The 26,571-nt window shown below is 51.0% G+C and overlaps 1 protein-coding gene across 1 annotated transcript in view; it reads left to right on the top strand.

Annotated features, from left to right (window-relative positions):
- SLC4A11 (solute carrier family 4 member 11) overlaps positions 1–26,571 on the top strand; it is a 124,946-nt gene that overhangs the window by 52,170 nt on the left and 46,205 nt on the right. The window contains exon 6 of the mRNA XM_060247417.1: positions 6,120–6,204. Within this exon, the coding sequence (XP_060103400.1) occupies positions 6,120–6,204 (85 nt within the window). The remainder of the gene's footprint in view (positions 1–6,119; positions 6,205–26,571) is intronic.

Below are 26,571 nucleotides of genomic sequence, written 5' to 3'. Positions count from 1 at the left end.
GCCACAGAGGCAGCCCGCCTCCAAACTGCTCCGCTCTCCGGGCTGCCGGCCAGCAACGGACCCTGCCACCATCCATCTGGCTGACCCACTTCCAAATCCATTTAGTTCTTTGTCTTTGCAGCATCCTCTGACGACAGGTGAGGTCGATGGCCCATTATCCCCTCCCTCGCTTTCTAAGTGCTTTTTGGGATGCTGCGTGTGCGTGACTCCCAGCATCTCCAGCTAGAGCCGTGAGCTGACTCCATCCCGGGTGCGTGGGCGCTGTCGATCGCTGCCAGCGTCTGACGGCGCCTGCCAGTTGAGGAAGAGGTTAAGCTAATTTTCCTCCTCCTCCTCTTTCTTTCCAGCGCCAGCTTCCCAGAGGGTTTTCCCTCTGCGTGTCTCAGCTGGATGAGTAAGAATGGCAGGGCGCTCGTTAAAGGCTGTGGTGCTCTCTCTTTGACCTCCCCCGCTGGGGGTCATCTTAAATGTTTTTTGGAGGATTTTATAATAAAAACGGCCTTTCAACTCAGGTCGGGTCCTTCTTGTTTTTCGCCAAGCTCTTAAAATGCAGCCATCTTCCCCCCCTGCCTTGCCTCTGTGGTGTTTTTAGACAGGGCAGGAGTCAAACCTAATTCTCTGGAGGAAAACAGGGGTGGAGAGGTTAGAAATCCCCTCTAGCGTAATAAGCTGCCCCGTGAACCTGAGAGAGGGGGGTTAGTGATCATGTGGAGGCAGGAGAGGGCTGGGAGGGAAATGCCACCAGAACCAAATTGTGCAGCTCATCCAATCGATTTTAGTAGAGAGAAGAAAGAAAGAAAGAAAGAAAGAAAGAAAGAAAGAAAGAAAGAAAGAAAGAAAGAAAGAAAGAAAGAAAGAAAGAAAGAAAGAAAGAAAGAAAGAAAGAAAGAAAGAAAGAAAGAAAGAAAGATGATATTGGGTTTCTATCCCACCCTCCGCTCCAAATCTCAGAGTGGCTCACAATCTCCTTTACCTCCCCCTCCCCCCACAACAGACACCCTGAGAGGTAGCCGGGCTGAGAGAGCTCTCCCAGAAACTGCCCTTTCAAGGACAACTCTGCGAGAGCTCTGGCTGACCCAAGGCCATTCCAGCAGCTGCAAGTGGAGGAGTGAGGAATCGAACCTCGGATAAGAGTGCACGCACTTAACCACTACACCAAACTGTCTCTCTCACTTGCTGTAGAAGAAGAAGATATTGGATTTACATCCTGCCCTATAGTCTGAGTCCCCCCTCCCCCCCCAAAAAAGCTTGAAAATACCTTATCAGTATGTATCAGTTATTCTTTCAGCTGGATATATTTGTTGTTGTTGTTCAGACGCACAGTCAAGTCTGACTCTTTGCGACCCCATGGGCCAAGTCACGCCAGGCCCTCCTGTCTTCCACCATCCTCCGAAGTCTGCTCAAATTCATGTTGGTTATATCAGTGATGCTGTCCAGCCACCTCTTCTGCCGTCCCCTTCTTCTTTTGCCACCTGTCTTTCCCAGCTTCAGGGTCTTCTCCAGTGAGTGCTCCCTTCTCATTGGATGGCCAAAGTATCTGAGCTTCAGCATCTGACCTTCCAGGGTTGATTTCCCTTAGGACTGACTGATTGGATCTTCTTGCAGTCCAAGGGACTCTCAAGATTCTTCTCCAGGGAGTGCTCCCTTCTCATTGGGTGGCCAAAGTATTTGCACTTCAGCTTCAGCATATGACTTTCCAGGGAACAGTCAGGGTTGATTTCCCTTAGGACCGACTGATTGGATCTTCTTGCAGTCCAAGGGACTCTCAAGAGTCTTCTCCAGCACCACAGCTCGAAAGCATCTGTTCTTCTGCGCTCGACCTTCCTTATGGGCCAGCTCTCGCAGCCATTCCTGGTGAAGCTGCAGCTTTACAAACACATTTAAAGAGACCACGACTCTGTGGGTAAAGGCAGTCCCCTGTGCAAGCACCCAAGTTGATACCGGCCCACAGGGCGACGTCTCCTCACGACATTTTCATGGCGAACCTTTTAGCTTCTGGTGCCTCCTCAAAAGATCCCCCAAGTTTCCAAAAGATTGGAGCAGGAGGTCCCAATTTTATGGGACTCTGAAGAAGGTCCCCCCCCATCCACCATTATTTCCACGGAGGGCAAAAAAACAACAAAACCAGAGAGTCTCTGCAGTAGAACCTGAAGGTGGGGTTAGGCATAGTTTGGCATGGGGCTGCATTGCCTGCGGCAAGCTCCCTCTGCAGCCAGCCCCTCCCTGCCTTTAATTAATTCCACGCTTGGTGGGATGAGTAAATTGGGCAGATGAAACCATGATTTGCAACATTTATTCTTGCTACAAAAAAAAAAATGTTTTCCCTTGGGTGGGAGACTGGGAGTCCTTGCCCCGGGGTGCTTCAAACCTCCGAGAACAATTCGACCCCGCCCATTGTAAGAATGGGAAGGGACGGTGGCTCAGTGGTAGATCATCTGCTCGCGAAGCAGAAGGTCCCAGGTTCAGTCCCTGCCATCTCCAAAAAAGGGTCCAGGCAAATAGGTGTGAAAAACCTCAGCTTGAGACCCTGGAGAGCCGCTGCTAGTCTGAGTAGACAAGACTGACTTCGATGGGCCGAGGGTCTGATTCAGCAGAAGGCAGCTTCATATGTTCATCATCGCGAAGGAGAGAGACGTATTCGTTGCGACTGCGAGTTGTGCTTTCGTGGGTAAAAGCAATCCCCCTCTGCACGTGTTTGTGTCGTCAGCCTTCTGGGGCAGGATTTATGAGCACACATGAATGCTTGAAGCTGCCTTATACCCTGGGCTTTTTTTGTAGCAGGAACTCCTCTGCATATTAGGCCACACACACACACACCCCCGATGCAGCCAATCCTCCTGCAGCTTACAGGAGGCCCTGTTCTAAGAGCCCTGTCAGCCCCAGGAGGATTGGCTACATCGGGGGGGGGGGGGGAGGGTGGCCTAATAGGCAGAGGAGTTCCTGCTACAAAAAAAGCCCTGATTAGGCCACACCCCCGTGATGTAGCCAGTCCTCCTGGAGCTTACAGTAGGCCCTGTACTAAGAGCCCTTTAAGCTCCAGGAGAATTGGCTACATCGGGGGGGGTGTGGCCTAATAGGCAAAGGAGTGCCTGCTACAAAAAAGGCACTGGCAAGAACTGCTTTGCCTATTAGGCCACACCCCCCTGATGTAGCCAATACTCCTGGAGCTTACAGTAGGCCCTGTACTAAGAGCCCTTTAAGCAGCAGCTCTCCGGGATCCCAGGAGGAGGAGAAGGAAGAAGAAGAAGAAAATAATTGGATTAATATCCCGCTTACAAAAATGCTCAGCTTAGAGGGAGCGTCGCTCACAGAGGGTCTGTTGTAGGAAGGAGAAGGAAAGGAGATGATAAACCGCTCTGAGACTACAAATGAAGGGCAGGGTGTAAATCCAGTCTCCTCCTCCTCCGAGAGCCAGTTTGGTGTAGTGGTTAAGTGTGCCGACTCTTATCTGGGAGAACCGGGTTTGATTCCCCCACTCCTCCACTTGCAGCTGCTGAAGTGGCCTTGGGTCAGCCAGAGCTCTCGTAGGAATTGTCCTTGAAAGGGCAGCTGCTGTGAGAGAAGAAGAAGAAGATATTTGATTTATATCCCACCCTCCACTCTGAAGAGCCTCAGAGCGGCTCACAATCTCCTTTACCTTCCTCCCCCACAACAGACACCCTGTGAGGTGGGTGGGGCTGAGAGGGCTCTCACAGCAGCTGCCCTTTCAAGGACAACTCTGCCAGAGCTCTGGCTGACCCAAGGCCATGCTAGCAGGTGCAAGTGGAGGAGTGGGGAATCAAACCCGGTTCTCCCAGATAAGAGTCTGCACACTTAACCACTACACCAAACTGGCTCTCCAAACTGTGAGCCCTCTCAGCCCCACCCACCTCACAGGGTGTCTGTTGTTGGGGGAGAAGATATAGGAGATTGTGAGCTGCTCTGAGACTCTTGAGATTTGGAGTGGAGGGCAGGATATAAATCCAGTATCATCATCACGGTCACCTCCACCTAGGACCTTCTGCATGCTAAGCAGATGCCCAAAGAACATAAGTGAAGCCATCTTGGATCAGACCAGTGGCCCCTCCAGTCCAACACTCTGTGTCACACAGTGGCCAAAAAACCCAAGTGCCATCAGGAGGTCCATCAGTGGGGCCAGAACACTAGAAGCCCTCCCACTGTGCCCCCCCAGCACCCAGAATACAGAGCATCACTGCCCCAGACAAAGAGTTCCAACAATACGCTGTGGCTAAGAGCCACTGATGGACCTCTGCTCCATATGTTTATCTAATCCCCTCTTGAAGCTGGCTATGCTTGTAGCCACCACCCCCTCCTGTGGCAGTGAATTCCACGTGTTAATCACCCTTTGGGTGAAGAAGGACTTCCTTTTCTCCGTTCTAACTCGACTGCTCAGCAATTTCTTGGTGTGCCCATGAGCTCTCGTATTGTGAGAAAGGGAGAAAAGGACTTCTTTCTCTGCCTTCTCTATCCCGTCCATAATCTTGTAAACCTCTCTCATGTCACCCCTCAGTCGACGTTTCTCCAAGCTAAAGAGCCCCAAGCGTTTTAACCTTTCTTCATAGGGCTGTACCGCTGAGCCAAAGCTCCTTCCCACATTAGGGAAATGTTTGGGGTGGGGTGGGGGGTGGGGTTTACAGCAATCTGAATGTTGTGCCACTTCCACTTCCACAGATCCTCCCCTTCTCCAGTGCAGCTTAGCAAGTTTCCCCCAGTCTTGCCTGCAAAGAAGATAAAGATCTCCAGAGCTTGTGGAGGCATTAAGCATAATTCAGAGCTGATGTTTCCCAACTTCTGATTCATGTCTTGGCATTTTACGGCACTGATTTTCAAAAAGGGTAATTGTCGGGTGAATTAAGGTCTCAGGAAACTCGGTTGTTTCTTCTCTCGGTTGTGCGGTGCCACAAAAGCAAAGCGGCTTTCTGGTGCTTTAGCAGAGACGGGGAACCAGAGAGGATCCCAGGCTCAAGGGTCACCTGGTCCAGCCCCTGCACAACTCTGGGTAATTCGCTTGGAGCTCTGTTAGGGTTTTGAGATACCTTTAGCAGAGTTGTGTGGAGAGAACCACACATAAGCAAGCCAGGCAGCCGTTTTAGCTTAAGAATAAAGTAGTTTACTTTTACTATGAGGAAAAGGTATGACTGGGATTACTAGAAAACAAAAGAAGGATTCATTATCCTATCTAGTCTCTAGACTACATCTCGACTCTCTGGAGCCCAAACTCTAACTGCATGGAGATCTGAGGGCTGAACACAAAGGGCAATAAGAACTGACCAAATGGTTTCCCGCAGACCACCTCCCAAATATATGGATTAGCCTATTAGGGCTTTCCTTCAGTGGTCACTATACATATTGACACCCAGCCTGAGCGGGAAATACGTGCACACATTCTCATTGGCTCTATCTCTCACTGGCTCAGCATCAGCATGCATATACATTCATTTAATTAACTCGTGACGACAGGAAGTGAAATTGCATCAGAAAACCCAGCAAGCTCCAGGGAGAAAAGTGGACTAAATAAATACATTTTAAAATTAAAATAAATCCACCCTCTTCCGAGGATGTCCTATCTCATAACTTGTGTTCTTCTTCTTCTTCTTTAAAAAAATGTTTTTTTGTTTGCAGCAGCAAGCTTGCACTCAAACTATACCTTGTTAGTCCTTAAGACAGGGGTGGCCGAACTGTGGCTTGGGAGCCACATGTGACTCTTGCATGCATCTTGTGTGGCTCTCGAAGCCCCTACGACCCCATTAGATGGCTTGGAGAAGACATTTCTTTCTTTAAATCACTTCTGCAAGCCAAGCCAGCCAGCGGCTTGAATAATGCATTTAAGGTTGCTTTCTCCCCCTCTCCTATTTTCCTTCCTTCCTTCCTTCCTTCCTTCCTACCTGCTCTCAAATATCTGAGGCTCGCGTCTTGTGGCTCTCAAAGATCTGACGTTTATTCTATGTGGCTCTTACGTTAAGCAAGTTTGGCCGTCCCTGCCTTAAGATGTTCCCAGATTCCTTTTTGTGCTGTCACAAATGCTCTCTCTCCCTCCCGGTCCCCTCCCCTCTCTCTCTTTCTCTCAACAACGGATGTGCATTCTCTGAACTGACATGTGACTTCCTTCCTCTCTCCAGCTCCACGAGTTCTTCAACGTTGGCAAGGGAATTGTTGATGACTTGGCCCGAAGATTTCCAGTCTACGCTCTGGACTTCACCGACGGTAGGTAGGCCGCTGTGGATGGAAACGAGAGCCCGATCAGAGCCCGATCCAGAATTCCACGTCCTGTTTAGAGTGTGTGTGTGCGGGGGGGAAGATCCAGTGTGGAAGAGCTCTTAGAGTGGCAGACTAGGCTGCGGGAGACCCAGCCGTCGAATCCCCACTCTGTCACAGACACCCACTGGGCGACTTCCGGCCAGTCGCACATAGCCGCACCTACCTCAGAAAAATAATCAGATCACTGGTCAACAATAAATATTCACACTCTCAGTGTGGGTACATGCTATCGATTTAGTGCAAATATAAGACAAAACAAAGAACAAAGGAACAATAAGGTATTTGTACTCCCCCAAATTATACACTTAGTTTTTACATAGGAACCAGCCTTAACCAAGTCCATAAGTAAGTGTTTTAGGGTGGAGTCCTTAAATGTTCCGCTTGATGTTGCAATAGAGAAAAACGAGGGACCATATAGAAAGGAATCCTCATGGTTTCACCTGTCTCACACTTCGTCAGCCTCTTTTCTCAGCAGAGGTTTAGAGCATGCGTTGATCCTTGTCTGTAGCATAATTACTGTGGCTCCGAAAAACACTGAGAGGTTTAGAGCATGCATTGATCCGTGTCTGTAACATAATTATTGTAGCTCTGAAAAACACTGAGAAAAGAGGCTGACGAAGTGCAAGACGGACGAAACTGTGAGGACTCCTTTCCTCTCTATTGTGAAGTCACAGCGGAACATTTAAGGACTCCACCCTAAAACACTTACGTATGGACTTGGTTAAGAACTGAGGGAGCTGCTTTGGTTCCCCACTGGGAAGCTGGGTAGAAATGAAGTAGGGTTGCCAGGTCGAATTCAAGAAGTATCTGGGGACTTTGGGGGTGGAGCCAGGAGACGTTGGGGGTGGAGCCAAGATCAAGGATGTGACAAGCGTCATTGAACTCCAAAGGGAGTTCTGGCCATCACATTTAAAGGGACAGCACACCTTTTCAATGCCTTCCTTCCATAGGAAATAATGAAGGATAGGGGCACCTTCTTTGGGGGCTCATAGAATTGGACCCCCTGGTCCAATCCTTTTGAAACTCGGCGGGTGTTTTGGGAATTGGCATCAGATGCTATGCTGAAAATATGGTGCTTCTACATCCAAAAAGAGCCCCCCAGAGCTCCAGTTAACTGCAGGTGAATTCTCCATTATACCCTAAGGGAGTTGGTCTCCATAGGGTATAATGGAGTGCCCAGCAGACATTCCCCCCCCCCCGCTTTCTGATGACCCTGAAGTTGGGGGGGGAGGCCTCCAAACCGGGGGGGGGGGTCCCTGCCCCCACCTGGGGATTGGCAACCCTAAACCGAAATAAATAAAGTGCTTGGCTGAGATATCTGCAGTGGCCCTTTTGCTGAAAGGAAACCTGAGATTCCTGGGCAGGTGAGTGTGAGTCTAGCAGTAAAAAGAAACGGGGTTTTGCAGTCCCTCAGAGGCCAACTAGCTTTTAATCTGGCGTAAGCCCAACTGCATCAGATGCATGCAAAACAAGAAGTGAGTTTTCGGTATAGGGTGAAGAAGAGTTGGATTTATACCCTGCCCTTCACTCAGAGCGGCTTACAATCTCCTTCCGTTCCTCTCCCCATAACAGACACTCTGTGAGGTAGGTGGGGCTGAGAGAGCTCTGACAGAAACTGCTCTTTGAGAGGAACAGCTCTGAGAGAAAAACCGTGACTGACCCAAGGTCACCCAGCAGCTGCATGTGGAGGAGGAGTGGGGAATCCAACCAGGTTCTCCGGATTAGAAGTCTGCCATTCTTTCTTAACCACTGCACCCCACTGGCTCTCAGTGGTCATTGGGGGAGGGGCAGTGGCTAAGTGACAGAGCCTCTGCTTGGCATGTAGAAGGTCCCAGGTTCAATCCCTGGCATCTTCCGTTATAGACTCTGTCAGTAGGTGTCCAGATCACGTGAAGCGATGGTATCGATTTACTCTGCTCTGGTAAGACCTCACCAGGAGTCTTGTGTTCAGTTTTGGGCACCACATTTTAAGAAGGATCTAGACAAGCTGGAAAGGGTCCAGAGGAGGGTGACGAAGATGGTGTAGGGTCTGGAGATCAAGTCCTATGAGGAAAGGTCGAAGGAGCTGGGGATGTTAGCCTGGAGAGGAGGTGACTGAGAGGTGATAGGATCCCCATCTTCAAATTCTTGAAGGGCTGTCATTCTAGAGGATGGCGTGGAATTGTTTTCTGTGGCCCCGGAAGGTAGGACCAGAACCAATGGGTTGAAATTAAATCAAAAGAGTTTCCAGCTCAACATTAGGAAGAACTTCCTGACCGTTAGAGCGGTTCTTCAGTGGAACAGGTTTCCTCATGAGATGGTGGGCTCTCCTTCCTTGGAGGTTTTTAAACAGAGGCTAGGTGGCCATCTGATAGCAATGAAGATCCTGTGAACTTAGGGGGAGGGGTTTGTGAAGTTCCTGCATTGTGCAGGGGGTTGGACTAGATGACGCTGGAGGTCCCTTCCAACTCTATGATTCTATGATCTTTGCCTAGGACCCAGGAGAGCCACTGCCAATCTAAGTAGAAAGGACTGACTTTGAATGGACAAAAGGTCTGATTCAGTATAAGGCAGATTCGTGTGGGGTTTTGTGTCCATTGCGTAATCTGTACAGTGATTTCTAGGAGATGGTCCTCTTGTGTGTGCACTGGCCCATGCTGAGGTTTCATTGCTGGAAGTCGCACTGCATCCATCTCACAAAAGGGCTCACGTCTACAAACGCTTGCGCTCAAACGATACCTTGTTAGTCCTTAAGATGTTCCCAGATTCCTATTTGTTTGTTCCGCCACAGACTACCACAGCTGTTCTGGAAACCGTCTTGTAAATTTTCCACGCGGGGTCCTCAACCAGAGAGCCCCTCTGATCCAGCAAGGGGAATCACACACACACATATTTCGCACAGATCGCTTAATTCACTTTTCTAATGCACTTTCGTGATAGTTTGCAGGTGGCACTTTAGAATTCAGTGCACTTTAACGATCAGTTGCCAACGATCACCTCAAGTGCATTGGAAATGCATTTCAATTGTCTCGCGCGTGCAGGTTTTGGGGCATGGGAAGACCCAACCGTTACACCAAACAGGGCTCTCGGGGGGAGCGAGGGTCTTATTATTGCAGTGCGGAAACACCCTTTCGATGCCCACGCCTGGACTGAGAGCTGTCTGAGTCGCTTTTCGGCAACTAGCGACAGTGCCGTCCAGCCACCCTCCCTCTCTGCAGACGCGGCGCACATCCTGCCTGCTCGGTCAATGTCCCGAGGAGCACTTATGCCTTGATAAATGACTCTTCCCTTCCTGTCCCCTTTTGGCCTTGAATAATTAACACGCCACTTGGAAGGGCCCACTTCAAAGCAGGCTTCCCCGCTGGGCGGCCCTAAATCTGCCTCTGACTCCGCCAAGGCTGAAAGGAAAACTCAGTTCTGGAAAACAGCTTTTTCCGTGCGTGTGTCTGTGTGACAGACTGGCCCCTCTGGGGAAAATGCCGTGTCATAGGCCTAATTTGCTTGAGCTAATTCTTGGTGGGCTCCACGGGGCCTGCTGCCTGCACTTTACAGAAAGTGAGTGGAACCATTGTAAGGCAGGGCTTGTCATTGGGTGACCTCATTCCAGTGAGGTGTGAGGAAGGGAGTTACGGGGCTTGCATATCTTTGGGACTGCCTCTCCCCAGATGAGCCCCCCAAGCTCTGAGGTCAGCTACACAACATCTTCTTGTGAAACCTGGTCCTAAAGACGCCTGACTGACTCCAGCGACAGCCAGGGCCTTTTCAGGCCAGGCCCCTGCCTGGTGGAATGAACTCCCGCTGGAGATCCGGGCCCTGCGGGACTTCTCCAGGTTTCGCCAGGCCTGCGAGACGGAGCTCTTCTGCCGGGCTTTTAATTGATCCGTTTCCCCAGCACCCTTCTGTCAAAGTGCTTAAGTTGTGTCGAAAGCTTCCAGCCTACATGCTGTTGTGTGGTTTGTTGCCGGTTGTATGGATTATTGTTTCCTGATTTGTTTCGACAAACGTGCAGCTATGATGGTGTTTGATTCTGACGTGGTTTATTTTAATGTTGCGTTAGTGTTGGGGGTTTAGATATACGATTAGCAGAGTAACGTGGAGAGAGCCACGAATAACAGCCAGGCACACGGTTTAGCTTAAGAAACAAAGTAGTTTACTTTCTCTCTCTCTCGGCTTGACTTCGCGAACGAAGATTTAAGAAAGGTGCAGTAGTCCAAGTCTGCTGCAGGCTCGCTGGTGGCTGACAAGACCAATGCGGGACAGGCAGGTCCGGCCACAGTGGCTGCAGGGAAAAGTCTGACTTGGGGTTGGTGCTGTAGCAGTGCGATTCTTCCTCAATCTCCTTTTGTCCTCAAGACCAGCTATGCGTGCGTTCTCAAAGGAAGAGACAGGCTGGTGGATGGTGTGCCTCCATAGGCAATGGAGTTCCTGACCATAAAGCCAACGCCAGAAAGGCGGCTCTCAGCCTTTGACTTACCCGACCAGTAGAGGGTATAGCCAGCACCGGGTTCTTGAAGATTACCTTCCTCAGGGAAACGGACCTCACTGAGAGCTGCTATGTCAATATTCAACCTGAGAAGTTCATGGGCAACTAGAGCAGAGCGTCGTTCAGGGCGACCACTGTCTACTGTGTCAAGCATGGTTCTGATATTCCAACACGCAAGCTTTAGTCTTTGCACACTTTGTGAGGCAGGTGCATGCCTTTTCTTTGTTGTTATTTTTCGACCACAAGTAAGGATGACCGCGGCTAGCCAACTGGGGGCGGGTAGTAAAGTTTACTTTACTAATGAGGAAAAGGTATGACTGGGATTTCTAGAAAACAAAGAAGGATTCAATATCCTATCTATCTTCTAGGCTATATCTCGACTCTCTCGAGTCCTAACTTCAACTGCATGGAGATCGAAGGGCTTAACACAAAGGGCAATAAAACTGACCAGATGGTTTCCCTTAGACCACCACCCAAATATATGGATTAGCCTATTAGGGCTCTCCCTCAATGGTCACTATGCCTATTGACACCTAGCCTTGGCGGGAAGTACGTGCAAACATTCTCATTGGCTCTACCTACTCACTGGCTAAACATCGGCATGCATATGCAAACAATTAACTCATGACAACAGGAAGTGAAATCGCATCAGAAACCCAACAGTTAGTGTCGTGAACCACCCTGAGCCCGCTTGCGGGATAGGGCGGAGTATAAATTGAAAAATTAAATTAAATCTGGCTCCGTCTCCTGAGGCAGCCATTTTAGGTTTGGCTCCACCTCCTGCAGAAGCCATTTTCAGTTGGTGCTTATCAGCTGCTCTCAAACTCTTCCCATAGACTTGAAACGGTTGGGGACCCCCCCCCCCTCCTCAGGTTAGAAGATTGGTCTAGCTCCAGGGAGACCCTTGCTTAAATCCCCACTCTGGTGGAAACTTGTGGGGTGACTTCGAGCCCGGTCACACACTCTCAGCCTAACCTACCTCTCAGGGTTGTTGCTAGGATAAGCTGGGGAAGGAAGAACCGCCTGCGTCGCGCGGGAGGAAGGGGTGAGGCCAAGACGGTGACCTGCAAAATGGCCGCCTGTGTAGAACTGCCACAGAGGAGCTAGAAAGGTTTTAACTTCTTCGCTTCCTTTTCTGAGTGGCCTGTTTTGCTGAAGAATTTGGGGGGTTTCTGTGTTTACCCATAAAAATATCCCTTCCTCAGTAAATATTCTAGACTGGAATGTGGATGCTGCCTCAGCAATATCCGAATGCCTAGACTGGCATCCCCAGCTTGGCGCTAAATAGAACAGACTCCAGAGAAGGCAGTTTTCCTATGTTAATACACTACAGGTTGCTAGGCAGCCAGCGTAGCCTAGCGGTTAGAGCAGGGGTCGCCGACATGGTGGCCACGGGCTTCGTAACACCTGTCAACACCATTCCTGAAGCCCACAAAGTGTTTTTTTAGAAGAAGAAGACGAATTGCAGATTTATACCCCGCCCTTCTCCCTGAATCAGACTCAGAGTGGCTTACAATCTCCCTTATCTTCTCCCCCCACACCACAACAGACACCCTGTGAGGTGGGTGGGGCTGAGAGGGCTCTCACAGCAGCTGTCCTTTCAAGGACCTTTGCCAGAGCTCTGGCTGACCCAAGGCCATCCCAGCAGGTGCAAGTGGAGGAGTGGGGAATCAAACCCGGTTCTCCCAGATAAGAGGTCGCACACTTAACCACTACACCAAACTGGCTCTTTTAAAAAGTGGTCTGGGCCAGGTGGCACTTTTGCCCAGCCAGACTTCTGATTGGCCATTGAAGTTTTGATTGGCTGTGCGGACGGTTTTCAAAAAGGCAGCAGCCGCTACCACAGCACCAGGATCTGTTCTAGGCCACTGAAGGAGAGCTGTGGCAGCCATTTTGTAGCTGGCTCTGCTTCCTGCGGTGGCCATTTTGTAGTTGCACCCGCCACACTGTGAAGAGATGAAGAGATGTGCCCATGAAGTTGGTATTCTAGGACCTGTCCTGAAGTACAGTCCTCTCAAGAGTGCCCTTCCTTCCTTCCTTCCTTCCTTCCTTCCTTCCTTCCTTCCTTCCTTCCTTCCTTCCTTCCTTCCTTCCTTCCTCCCTCCCTCCTTCCTTCTCTCCCTCCTTCCTTCCTTCCTTCCTTCCTTCCCTCCCTCCCTCCCTCCCTCCCTCCTTCCCTCCCTCCCTCCCTCCCTCCTTCCTTCCTTCCTTCCTTCCTTCCCTCCCTCCCTCCCTCCCTCCCCCTCCCTCCCTCCTTCCTTCCTTCCTTCCTTCCTTCCTTCCTTCCTTCCCTCCTTCCTTCCTTCCTTCCTTCCTTCCTTCCTTCCTTCCTTCCTTCCTTCCTTCCTTCCTTCCTTCCTTCCTTCCTTCCCTCCCTCCCTCCCTTCCTTCCTTCCTTCCTTCCTTCCTTCCTTCCTTCCTTCCTTCCTTCCTTCCTTCCTTCCTTCCTTCCTTCCTTCCTTCCTTCCTTCCTTCCTTCCTTCCTTCCTTCCTTCCCCTTTTCCTTCTCCCTCCCTCATGGGACAGGGCTCAGGGGGATGTACATCAGAGTACTCATTAAAAGAACAATAGAAGACTAAAATCACAAAATAATAATACCAGTCAAAGGGCAGTAAAGCTGCCAGGTGTAAGCCACTGCTTCATGAGGCAGTGTGTGGGGGGGGGGGGGCGGAGACAGGAGAGGCAGGAAAAGCAAGACTGCCAGCCAGATCGAAAACTATCGCTGTCCTCTACCAACCTTGAGAGAAGAGGAATTTGTGGTTGGCGTGTGTCTCAGGAAAAGGGGGCGACCCAATGCCCTCGGGGAAGCAGTCTGTGGCATTGTTTCAAGAGCACCCACCAGACTTGCACCTTGGGTGGAACCTAGAAAGCCCTTGTGTGCCTGGGGTGTGAGAGCACGGCCTCCATGCAGCCGTCCAGCCTGAAATGGTTGCTGCAGTGGACAGTCAAGTCCCAAGCAGTGCTGGTCAGCTGAGAGAGGTAAGATGGAAGCTGGGCTGCCACCCGCCCCTCCAGCTCTCTGCCTCAGTGCCCCTCACGGTGCCGTTCCAAAAGGTTTCTTTTCCCCAGCCATTGTTGACTGAGAGCTGCCCAGTGGAGACTGTTCCATCCCACCGGGAACAGGAGCATCAGGGATGAAGCAGCAGATGGGCAGCTCTGGGACCGGGGGGTTTGGGGGGAGTGGGGTTGTTTGTGTTTTTCCACAACCCCTCTGCTGGGGCTTTTAATTCAAAAGGTCTTTGCAAAACAGCAGGTCTCCAATATTGTGCCCTCCTTGCTTTTAAGTGCCACAAATGGAAGGGACAATTAAGTGCCTGCCCTGTGACGATCAATCGATTTCTCTGCCATTAGACATTTAGCCCATTAAAGAGTCTGTTTCATTATTTTCTAGGACAGTTATTTGTACTTTCTGCACACTGCCCCTCCCTCCCTTCCTTCTTCCATCCCCTTCCTTCCTTCTTTCCTCCCTCCCTCCCTCCTTCCCTCCCCTTCCTTCCTTCCTTCCTTCCTTCCTTCCTTCCTTCCTCCCTCCCTTTCTTCCTTCCTCCCTTCCCCCCTCCCACCCACCCCATTCTTCCTCCTTCCCCTTCTTCCCTCCCTTCCTTCCTTCCTTTTCCTGCCTCCCCTTCCTCCCACCCTCCCTCCCTTCCTTTTCCTCCCTCCCTCCCTCCCCTTCCTTCCTTCCTCCATCCCTCCCCTCCCTCCCTCCTTCCCTTCCTTTTCCTCCCTCCCCCCTCCCACCCCTTCCTCCCTCCCTTCCTTCCTCCCTCCTTCCCTCCCCTCCCTCCCTTCCTCCCTTCCTCCCTCCCTCCCTCCCTTCCTTCCTTCCTTCCTCCCTTCCCTTCCTCCCTCCCTCCCTTTCTTCCTTCCTCCCACCCTCCCCTTCCTCCCTCCCCTCCCTCCCCTTCCTTCCTTCCTTCCTTCCTCCCTCCTTCCCTCCCCTCCCTCCCTCCCTCCCTCCTTCCTTCCTTCCTTCCTTCCTTCCTTCCTTCCTTCCTTCCTTCCTTCCTTCCTTCCTTCCTTCCTTCCTCCCTCCCTCCCTCCTTCCCTCCCCTCCCTTCCTTCTTTCCTTCTTTCCTTCTTCCTTTCCTTCCTCTCTCCCCTCCCTCCCTCTCTCCCACCCTCCCCATTCTTCCTCCCTCCCTCCCTTCCTTTGGACTTCAATAATATATTTTTTGACAGTAGGCGTGTTGTGCACAAGATGTTTTTTTTGTCTGCATCACTGTACTGTTTAGAGTTTATAGAAGATACACATTGTGGATTATATTGAGCATTTTTTTCTACACTTTTTCTCCCCCCCCCCCCCTTGCATTTCCCTGCTCGGCTTCTAGCAGAGTCCCTTCCACATCCTGACTTAGAGCCCAACTAAACCTTTCACGCAGCATGAGTAGGGACACAGGTGCCCAATGCGATTTGCTGTCACACATAACAGCTCGTACTGAGTGGGTTTCTTGACCTGGAAAGCGCTGAATGGGGCTTCCAGCTTCCCCACCATATGGTTTTCACCCCTTGGGCACCCCCCCCCGCCTATTTCTTTGCGCTTGTCTTGCAATGGCTGTCTCTGTGTTCCATGTGTTGTGGCCAGGTTGTGAGTTCCAGGCCGGGGAGCCCCTTTGCAAAACCAGCTGTTTTGTTAGAGAAGGCTTTTTAAGTCCCAGGGTCGCAGTCGGGCCTAGCTGTCCTTCTGAAGGGGGGTGTGAGCGTTCTCCTCCCTCCTTGTAACTGCCATGAGGCGCACAGTTACTGTGCCAGATACTGTGTCCTATTTCTGGTCTTGCCTCTTTTTTTTGGTTTTGCTTTTTTGATCTTTCAGGGACTTGGTGAAGTCTGCAAAAATAAATGTTTGAGGCTTGAAGCGACAGTCCAAATGCGGTGTGCCTCCTCTCAAACCCCCCCGCCCCCAAATCTTGGAATCCTAATTGTTGGGTTTTGAATTCTAGGAATAACGAGAACTTTTCAGCTTGCTACTCCTGGCTGTTTGTGGCTTTTTTTGTTACGCTCCCAAACGGCTTCCTGTGTTTCGAGCGAGATGTGGCAGACACAACCGAGAGTAGCAATCAATGTGGGTCGAAACCTGAGCTCCTCTTCCAGACGCCCGCCTGAAGTGTTTGCTCTGCACGGGTGAACGCTGCCTCCCTGTTCGTTGGCTCTTTTCATAGCTGCTTATATTTGTCTCCTGTGTCTGTTCTCTGCTTTTCCCTGTTTCAGGGAATAGCTGCTTTGGAACTGGTTACATAATTTGTGCCACGGAGTGTGGTAGGTCCAAGAATCTTTTCTCTGGATTACAGAATATTGAACACATGAAGCTGCCTTCTACTGAATCAGACCCTTGGTCCATCAAAGTCAGTATTGTCTTCTCAGACTGGCAGCGGCTCTCCAGGGTCTCAAGCTGAGGTTTTTCACACCTCTTTGCCTGGACCCTTTTTTGGAGATGCCGGGGATTGAACCTGGGACCTTCTGCTTCCCAAGCAGATGCTCTACCACTGAGCCACCATCCTTATTTCGGTAGCGCTTCCTTCTATGAATTTGAGGGAAGGCTCCTTAGAATGGAAGGAGGATTCAAAACTGAGCAATATGATAGTATTAAAGTAAAAAGTGCAGATAGAGCTTTTTTTGTAGCAGGAACTCCTTTGCATGTTAGGCCACACCCCCTGGTGTAGCCAATACTACGAGAGCTTACAGTAGACCCTGTACCAAGAGCCCTGTAAGCTCTTGGAGGGTTGGCTACATCAGGAGTGTGTGGCCTAATATGCAAAGGATCTACTGCTACAAAAAAAAAGGCAAGCCCAGTGTGCAGAAAATGGCGAATGAAATGATGAAGGTGATGGAACCTGTGACGGAACCGGCCCGATTCTGCCTTCAGACCCGGTCCCGTCAGCTCCCTATTGAGTCGCCAACTCCTGGAGGGAGCTATTTCTCCTCCGGCCCCTTGGGCGCGCTGCCACCACCTGCTCAGTCCCGGGGTTCAGATTGAGAGGAACAGGACTCCCAATCCCCCTCTCCTGCTATGAGGCCCGGCCTCAAGGTCCTCTGCCACCCTGTACTTGGGTATCACAGAGACCTCAGCACTTCTTTGGGGAACCCCTGGAGGATTGGCACCTTATCCAACTGCATGCCTTCCCCCTTCCCCGGGGCCCCCTTCTTAACACAGCGTGGTCTAAAGCGGTCTGGGGATCTAGGTGGTACAGAGATTGACTGCCAGCATTTAAACAGTAAAAATATATTTATTTAAAAAGAGAAAAAGATAGGAAAACAAAAACAAAACAAAAACAGTTGCATTTAAAAAGTTAGCACAACACAGCTCAGCAAACAGCATAACAAAGAAAAGTTGATTATAAACGCATCCGGTTGGCCCTGATCTAGACATGCCCTGCCCTTTTTGAATGACTTACTTTGTCTTACTGCCTGGAGGCCTCATTTTCCTGAGCAGGCCTCCCCCACAGGCAGGAGCTCACCGGCAAGCAACCTCTCTTCCAGAGCGCCAGCTCCCAACTGAGGCTCTCTTCCTGCCTAACACATGGCAAGAACAAAAGCACTTCCTGCCTCTCTAGGAGATTTTCCCCCTAGCGTTGTTGGTTTGGGCTCTGGAAGGGAGGGGGGGAGTGAGGGGAAGGCTACAAAGCCTGCTGAGGGATTTACTGACCCCTGCCAAATGAAGCACCACCACTGACTAAAATGGCGTTTCTCCACAGAACCCCTTAGCAGTGAAGAATGGTTAAAGAGGTTAGGACTGAGGGGTGACATAAGAACATAAGAGAAGCCATGTGGGATCAGGCTAGTGGCCCATCCAGTCCAACACTCTGTCACACAGTTGCCAAAACCTCCCCCAAGTGCCATCAGGAGGTCCACCAGTGGGCTAGAAGCCTTCCCACTGTGCCCTCCCCAGGCACCAAGAACACAGAGCATCACTGCTCCAAACAGAGAATTCCAACAATAAGCTGTGGCTAATAGCCACAGATGGACCTCTGCTCCATATGCTTATCCAATCCCCTCTTGAAGCTGTCTATGCTTGTAGCCACCGCCACCTCCTGTGGCAGTGAATTCCACGTGTTATTCACCCTTTGGGTGAAGAAGGACTTCCTTTTATCCATTCTAACTCGACTGCTCAGCAATTTCATTGAATGCCCATGAATTCTTGTATTGTGTGAAAGGGAGAAAAGGACTTCTTTCTCTACTTTCTCTATCCCGTGCATCATCTTGTAAACCTCTAGCATGTCACCCCGCAGTCGACGTTTCTCCAAGCTAAAGAACCCCAAGCGTTTCAACCTTTCTTCATAGGGAAAGTGTTCCAACCCTTGAATCATTCTAGTTGCCCTTTTCTGCACTTTCTCCAATGCTATAATATCCTTTTTGAGGTGCAGTGACCAAAATTGTACACAGTACTCCAAATGTGGCTGCACCATTGATTTATGTAGGGGCATTATGATACTGGCTGACAGAGGCTTACAAAATTAAGTGTTGGACTGGATGGGCCATTGGACTGATCCAACATGGCTTCTCTTATGTTCTTATGTGACACAGAGTGTTGGACTGGATGGGCCATTGGCCTGAACCAACATGGCTTCTCTTATGTTCTTATGTGACACAGAGTATTGGACTGGATGGGCCATTGGCCTGATCCAACAGGGCTTCTCTTATGTTCTTATGTGACACAGAGTGTTGGACTGGATGGGCCACTGGCCTGATCCAACAGGGCTTCTCTTATGTTCTTATGTGACACAGAGTGTTGGACTGGATGGGCCATTGGCCTGATCCAACATGGCTTCTCTTATGTTCTTATGTGACACAGAGTGTTGGACTGGATGGGCCATTGGCCTGATCCAACATGGCTTCACTTATGTTCTTATGTGACACAGAGTGTTGGACTGGATGGGCCATTGGCCTGATCCAACATGGCTTCTCTTATGTTCTTATGAGACACAGAGTGTTGGCTGGATGGGCCACTGGCCTGATCCAACATGGCTTCACTTATGTTCTTATGAGACACAGAGTGTTGGCTGGATGGGCCACTGGCCTGATCCAACATGGCTTCTCTTATGTTCTTATGAGACACAGTGTTGGACTGGATGGGCCATTGGCCTGATCCAACATGGCTTCTCTTATGTTCTTCTGTGACACAGAGTGTTGGACTGGAGGGGCCATTGGCCTGATCCAACATGGCTTCTCTTATGTTCTTATGAGACACAGAGTGTTGGCTGGATGGGCCACTGGCCTGATCCAACATGGCTTCACTTATGTTCTTATGAGACACAGAGTGTTGGCTGGATGGGCCACTGGCCTGATCCAACATGGCTTCTCTTATGTTCTTCTGTGACACAGAGTGTTGGACTGGAGGGGCCATTGGCCTGATCCAACATGGCTTCTCTTATGTTCTTATGAGACACAGAGTGTTGGCTGGATGGGCCACTGGCCTGATCCAACATGGCTTCACTTATGTTCTTATGAGACACAGAGTGTTGGCTGGATGGGCCACTGGCCTGATCCAACATGGCTTCTCTTATGTTCTTATGAGACACAGAGTGTTGGCTGGATGGGCCACTGGCCTGATCCAACATGGCTTCTCTTATATTCTTATGCTCATACTAAATTGCCAGTTGATGCGATGATGTCACTTCTGGTGCACACCGGAAGTGGCATCACTGCAGTGCTAGCGTAGCCCTCCCCCACTGCCAATGATTTCCCCCATTGGCCAGCTCACTCGTTTAATGGTGGGGATGGTGATTAGCAGGGCCAGTGTGTAGGGTTTTGCTGCCTGAGGCAGAACCCCGACACGCTCTCACCCCCCTCCCACAGAGGAAAATTTATGCACGGGGCGTGATAATGTCACCCAGATAAGAAGAAGAAGAATTATTGCAGGTTTATACCCCGCCCTTCTCCCTGAATCAGAGACTCAGAGTGGCTTGCAATCTCCTATATCTTCTCCCCCCACAACAGATACCCCGTGAGGTGGGTGGGGCTGGAGAGGACTCTCACAGCAGCTGCCCTTTCAAGGACAACCTCTGACAGAGCTATGGCTGACCCAAGGCCATTCCAGCAGGTGCCAGTGGAGGAGAGGGGAATCAAACCTGGTTCTCCCAGATAAGAATCCTTGCACCTAAGAAGAAGATATATTGGATTTATATTCCACCCTCCACTCACAGAGCGGCTCACAATCTCCTTTCCCTTCCTCCCCCACAACAGACACCCTGTGAGGTGGGTGGGGCTGGAGAGGGCTCTCACAGCAGCTGCCCTTTCAAGGACAACCTCTGCCAGAGCTGTGGCTGACCCAAGGCCATTCCAGCAGGTGCAAGTGGAGGAGTGGGGAATCAAACCCGGTTCTCCTGGATAAGAGTCTGCGCACTTAACCACTACACCAAACTGGCTACACCAAATCACTACACCAAACCAAGGTGATGTCATCATGTCAGTCAGTTGGGGAGGGACGGTGGCTCAGTGGTAGAGCATCTGCTTGGTAAGCAGAAGGTCCCAGGTTCAATCCCTGGCATCTCCAAAAAGGGTCCTGGCAAGTTGGCGTGAAAATCATCAGCTTGAGACCCTAGAGAGCTGCTGCCAGTCTGAGAAGACAATACTGACTTTGATGGACCAAGGGTCTGATTCAGTATAAGGCAGCTTCATATGTTCATATGTTCTTCACTGAAGCGCCATTGTTTCTGGGCACTGAGGGGTCGGGGAGTTCCTTCGATCCTTCAGCGCCCAGAAACAACGAGCGGCGTTTTCAGAGGTCGGCATTCTCCGAGTTCGGAGCCTGAAAGCACCATTGTTTCTGGGCGCTGCAAGGCCGGGGGAGTTCCTCTGACCCGTCAGCGTCCAGTCAGAAGCTCAGGGACGGCACAAGCGGGACTCTTGCCCTGCCCCCCTGTTGAGAGCTGGCAGGTTAGGCAATTCCCTAGGTTGCCCCCTCCCACGCACCGGCCCTGGCGGTTAGGTCCCTCCACCGGGGCCAGATCACCAGCCGCTCGCCCAGATCAGGAACCGCTCGCCCAGATAAGATCGAGCAACACTAAATGGAGAAGTGGGAATTTTTTTTCCCCCCCCTCGCCCGAACCCCCTCTTTTTTCCAGACATCCCACTCTCCCACTTGATGGTCTCACTTCTGGATGATACACAGTCCCTTGACCTCAAGGGAACTCCGCCGGGCTTCGCTTGGTGATTCCCGCTCCGTCTCCGTTTGCTTGAGTCGCCGCCGTTGTCTCCAGGCAGAATGCTTCTGAAGCACACGCCCCACCCCCTTTAAAAAAAAAACAAACCGGGTGAAACGAGGACACGCTTCTCCATCTCTGGGGACTTGCTTCCATTTAACTCAGGCGCTGGGGGGGGGGGTGGTTCGCGTTTCTGTTGGGGTTTAGAGATACGATTAGCAGAGTAACGTGGAGAGAGCCACGAATAACAGCCAGGCAGACGGTTTAGCTTAAGAATAAAAGTAGTTTACTTTACTAATGAGGAAAAGGTATGACTGGGATTTCTAGAAAACAAAGAAGGATTTAATATCCTATCTTTTATTTTATTTTTTAAATTTATTTTGTTTATTTATGATTTATATCCCGCCCTTCCCACCAAGGTGTCTCAGGGCGGCTCACGACACATGGAATCCAACATAACAAAATTAAGTTTAGGCATTTACACAATTAAGACATTTAAAATATAAAATCATTAAAACAAGGCAAAGCAAAGCATTAAAACAAAGCATTAAATCTAGCTTCTAGGCTACATCTCGACTCTCTCGAGTCCTAACTTCAACTGCATGGAGATCGAAGGGCTTAACACAAAGGGCAATGAAACTGACCAGATGGTTTCCCTTAGACCACCACCCAAATATATGGATCAGCCTATTAGGGCTCTCCCTCAATGGTCACTGTGCCTATTGACACCTAGCCTTGGCAGGAAGTACGTGCACACATTCTCATTGGCTCTACCTACTCGCTGGCTAAACATCGGCATGCATATGCAAATGCTTAATTAACTCATGACAACAGGAAGTGAAATTGCATCAGAAACCCGACAGTTTCAGAGGCCAGCCGGGTGGGCCAATTACGGTCAGAGCGCAGAGAGACGAATGATTTCCCCGCGTGACCCAATTGCGTTTGTCATAGACGTGTGCATGCGCTATCTGCCATTAGATCAGCAGGGGCTGGGGGTGGCCGGGGAGGACTTCCCGGATTGTATGGGCCAGAGCTGCAACCTGGGAAGCTGTCGTTTCCCGTCTGTCGCCTTTGCAAGGCCGCCCTGCCCCTTGCTCAATAGCTTTTTTTTGCAGAGCAACCGGCCACGACCTACCCAACCCGCCTCCAGTTTCAGTCGAGCTAAAAGCCTCTCGCCATGTGCACAGCGCCCTGCAGGGAGACAGGCCTGAACTGGAGGGTGCAGATGCTGCCCCACATGTGACATCGTTGGTGTCATGGCCTTTCGGAGACAAGGGAATGGTCATTTGGGTCCTGGAAGCCCTAAGGGTTGCGGTTTGCCTTTGCGGTTGCCTTTGCTAGACAGCCAGTTTGATGTAGTGGTTAAGTGTGTGGATTCTTATCTGGGAGAACCGGGTTGGATTCCCCACTCCTTCACTTGCACCTGCTGGAATGGCCTTGGGTCAGCCAGAGCTCTCTTATCTGGGAGAACCGGGTTGGATTCCCCACTCCTTCACTTGCACCTGCTGGGATGGCCTTGGGTCAGCCACAGCTCTCTTATCTGGGAGAACCGGGTGTGATTCCCCACTCCTCCACTTGCACCTGCTGGAATGACCTTGGGTCAGCCAGAGCTCTCTTATCTGGGAGAACCAGCTTGGATTCCCCACTCCTCCACTTGCAGCTGCCGGAATGGCCTTGGGTCAGCCAGAGCTCTCTTATCTGGGAGAACCGGGTTGGATTCCCCACTCCTCCACTTGCACCCGCGGGGATGGCCTTGGGTCAGCCAGAGCTCTCTTATCTGGGAGAACCAGGTTTGATTCCCACTCCTCCACTTTCTGGAATAGTCTTGGGTCAGCCAGAGCTCTCTTATCTGGGAGAACCGGGTTGGATTCCCCACTCCTTCACTTGCAGCTGCTGGAATGGCTTTGGGTCAGCCAGAGCTCTCTTATCTGGGAGAACCGAGTTTGATTCCTCACTCCTCCACTTGCAGCTGCCGGAATTGTCTTGGGTTAGCCATGGCTCTCGCAGAGTTGTCCTCGAAAGGGCATTTTTTTTGTCAGAGCTCTCACAGCTCCACCCACCTCACAGGGTGTCTGTTGTGGGGGTGGAAGGTTAAGGAGATAGCGAGCCGCTCTGAGAGTCTGCATTTCGGAGTGGAGGGCAGGATAGAAATCCAATATATCACCTTCTTTCTTTTTGCATGCAGAAGGTTCCCAGGCTGGTTTGCAAACATATCCTGCCTTTTGGTTTGGTGTAGTGGTTAACTGTGCGGACTCTTATCTGGGAGAACTGGGTTTGATTCCCCACTCCTCCACTTGCACCTGCTGGAATGGCCTTGGGTCAGCCATAGCCCTGGCAGAGGTTGTCCTTGAAAGGGCAGCTGCTGTGAGACCCTTCTCCAGCCCCACCCACCTCACAGGGTGTCTGTTGTGGGGGAGGAAGGGAAAGGAGATTGTGAGCCGCTCTGAGACTCTTCGGAGTGGAGGGCGGGATATAAATCCAATATCTTCATCTACCTCACAGGGTGTCTGTTGTGGGGGAGGAAGGGAAAGGAGATTGTGAGCCGCTCTGAGACTCTTCGGAGTGGAGGGCGGGATATAAATCCAATATCTTCTTCTTCTTCTTCTTCTTTCCTCTTGGCTCAAGGTGGCTTACAATAAGAGTTTAACAATCTCCAGCCAAAACCAAAGATAAAAATAGTAATCCTCACATCCACCTCCAAAAGATGCCTGTCATGTAAACCCCCGGGAAGCTCTGGCCAACAGGCAGGCCTTGCAGCAGCTCCCAGAGATCTCCAAGGAGTGGCTCATCTCCTGTCTTCAAGGAGCCCATTCCACAGAGCCGAGGCCACAGTGGAAAAGGCCCTGCCTTTGATTGATGCTGAAAGAGGACTGCCTGATGATCACAGGGGCACACAAGATCTCACAAGATCAGGTTAGCCTGAGATATCCAGATCACGGCATTGGTGGAAAGGGCCATCAAGTTATAGAAGAAGAAGAAGAAGGTGATGGTGATGATATTGGATTTATATCCTGCCCTATACTCTGAATCTCAGAGTCTCAGAGCAGCTCGCAATCTCCTTTATCTCCTTCCCCCACAACAGACACTTTATGAGGTAGGTGGGGCTGAGAGAGCTCTCCCAGAAGCTGCCCTTTCAAGGACAACCTCTGCCAGAGCTATGGCTGACCCAAGGCCATTCCAGCAGGTGCAAGTGGAGGAGTGGGGAATCAAACCCAGTTCTCCCAGATAAGAGTCCGGACACTTAACCACTACACCAAACTGGCCCACTTATGGAAACCCCATTTTCATGGTGAGAGGCAAACAGAGGTGGTTTTGCCATTCCCTTTCTCACAATACAAGAACTCACAGACTCTCAGTGAAATGGCTGAGCTGTCACATTAGAATGGATAAAGGAAGTACTTTTTCACCCAAAGAGTGATTAAGATGCGGAATTCACTGCCACAGGAGGTGGTGGCGGCTGCAAGCATAGCCAGTTTCAAGAGGAGATTGGATAAGCATATGGAGCAGAGGTCCATCAGTGGCTCTTAGCCACAGCGTATTGTTGGAACTCTCTGTCTGGGGCAGTGATGCTCTGTATTCTTGGTGCTTGGTGGTGGGGGGAGGCAACACGGTGAGGGCTTCTGATGTCCTGGCCCCACAGGTGGACCTTTTGATGGCACCTGGTTTTTTTGGCCACTGTGTGACACAGAGTGTTGGATATGACGTCTTTTATGTTCTTATGTCTGGGGCAGTGATGCTCTGTATTCTTGGTGCTTGAGGGGGTCACAGTGGGAGGGCTTGTGGTGCCCTGGCCCCACAGGCGGACCTCCTGATGGCACCTGGTTTTTTGACCACTGTGTGACACAGAGTGTTGGACTGGATGGGCCACTGGCCTGATCCAACATGGCTTTTCTTATGTACTTATGTGACACAGAGTGCTGGACTGGATGGGCCACTGGCCTGATCCAACATGGCTTCTCTTATGTTCTTATGTGACACAGAGTGTTGGACTGGATGGGCCATTGGCCTCATCCAACATGGCTTCTCTTATGTTCTTATGTGACACAGAATGTTGGACTGGATGGGCCACTGGCCTGATCCAACATGGCTTCTTTTACGTTCTTATGTCTGAGGCAGTGATGCTCTCTATTCTTGGTGCTTGGAGGGGCCACAGTGGGAGGGCTTCTGGTGTCCTGGCCCCACAGGTGGACCTCTTGATGGCACCTGGTTTTTTTGGCCACTGTGTGACAGAGTGTTGGACATGACGTCTTTTATGTTCTTATGTCTGGGGCAGTGATGCTCTGTATTCTTGGTGGTTGAGGGGGGCACAGTGGGAGGGCTTGTGGTGTCCTGGCCCCACAGGTGGACCTCTTGATGGCACCTGGTTTTTTTGGCCACTGTGTGACAGTGTTGGACATGACGTCTTTTATGTTCTTATGTCTGGGGCAGTGATGCTCTGTATTCTTGGTGCTTGAGGGGGGCACAGTGGGAGGGCTTGTGGTGTCCTGGCCCCACTGATGGTCCTCCTGGTTTCTTGGCCACTGTGTGACACAGAGTGTTGGACTGGATGGGCCATTGGCCTGATCCAACATGGCTTCTCTTATGTCTGGGGCAGTGATGCTCTGTATTCTTGGTGCTTGGAGGGGGCACAGTGGGAGGGCTTGTGGTGTCCTGGCCCCACAGGTGGACCTCTTGATGGCACCTGGTTTTTTTGGCCACTGTGTGACAGAGTGTTGGACATGACGTCTTTTATATTCTTACGTCTGGGGCAGTGATGCTCTGTATTCTTGGTGCTTGAGGGGGGCACAGTGGGAGGGCTTGTGGTGTCCTGGCCCCACTGATGGACCTCCTGGTTTCTTGGCCACTATGTGACACAGAGTGTTGGACTGGATGGGCCTTTGGCCTGATCCAACATGGCTTCTCTTATGTTCTCTTAGCCTAGGATAGCTCTGCTGGAGGGAGGGGGAGGGCGTAGCTAAGAAGTTGGGAAGTCTCTTTGCATGTGGAACTATTCAGTCCACAACTGTAAGAATCATGGGGAGTGGAACAGCAAAAGTGCTTTCTCCAGTCCAGGCCCGGAGAGCCATCTGTGGGCGGACTCAAGTCGACCGCTCCGGGCTCCATGAACTACAGAACAGAGTTAGTCTCAGGTGACTTCGTGTGTTCATGATTTTAAATTCCAGCCTCCGTCCTTTGAGAAATCACCACTGTTCAGTGTGTGACCCCTGGAGATCATTTTAAAGGGTTTTTTTTTTTTAAATCCAGAAGTCGTTTTGTAGAAAAATAGGTGGTGGAGCTCATTAGCTTAACTCATTAGCATATGTTGCCCTCCACCAGCCAAAAGCAACCCAGTGCAAGAAAGGAGAGCCTCAGGCGAGTGAGGCCTGTTTGGGCTGGCTAGAGACGCAGCCAGCCCAAGCAGGCCTCGCTCACCTGGGGCTGTCCTTGGCACACCCCCCCCCCAGTCAAAAGGCTAGCAAGTCACCCGCCACCCAAAATCACATCAGAAGTGGAGAAAGGGTGGGGTGGGCTTCTCCAGGGGCTCGAGGGCTGCTGGGGGCATGGCAAAGCCCCTGGTGGCCGGCTGGCTGCCCGCTCTCCTAATCCGGGGATTGTTATGCAGCTGCACCTCCTATTCAGTGGACAAGGTAGGTGGGGAGGAGGAGGGGGAACTCTCAGAAAGGTTCAGGTGCTGTGCTCCTGTGAGCTCCTGCTGCATTCAAGGCCTGTTAA

The sequence above is a fragment of the Heteronotia binoei genome, chromosome 9 (genome assembly GCF_032191835.1).
Source record: "Heteronotia binoei isolate CCM8104 ecotype False Entrance Well chromosome 9, APGP_CSIRO_Hbin_v1, whole genome shotgun sequence".
Lineage (NCBI taxonomy): Eukaryota > Metazoa > Chordata > Lepidosauria > Squamata > Gekkonidae > Heteronotia > Heteronotia binoei.
The sequence above is the reverse complement of the archived record's forward strand: the minus strand, read 5'-3'. Positions and strand labels throughout refer to the sequence as shown.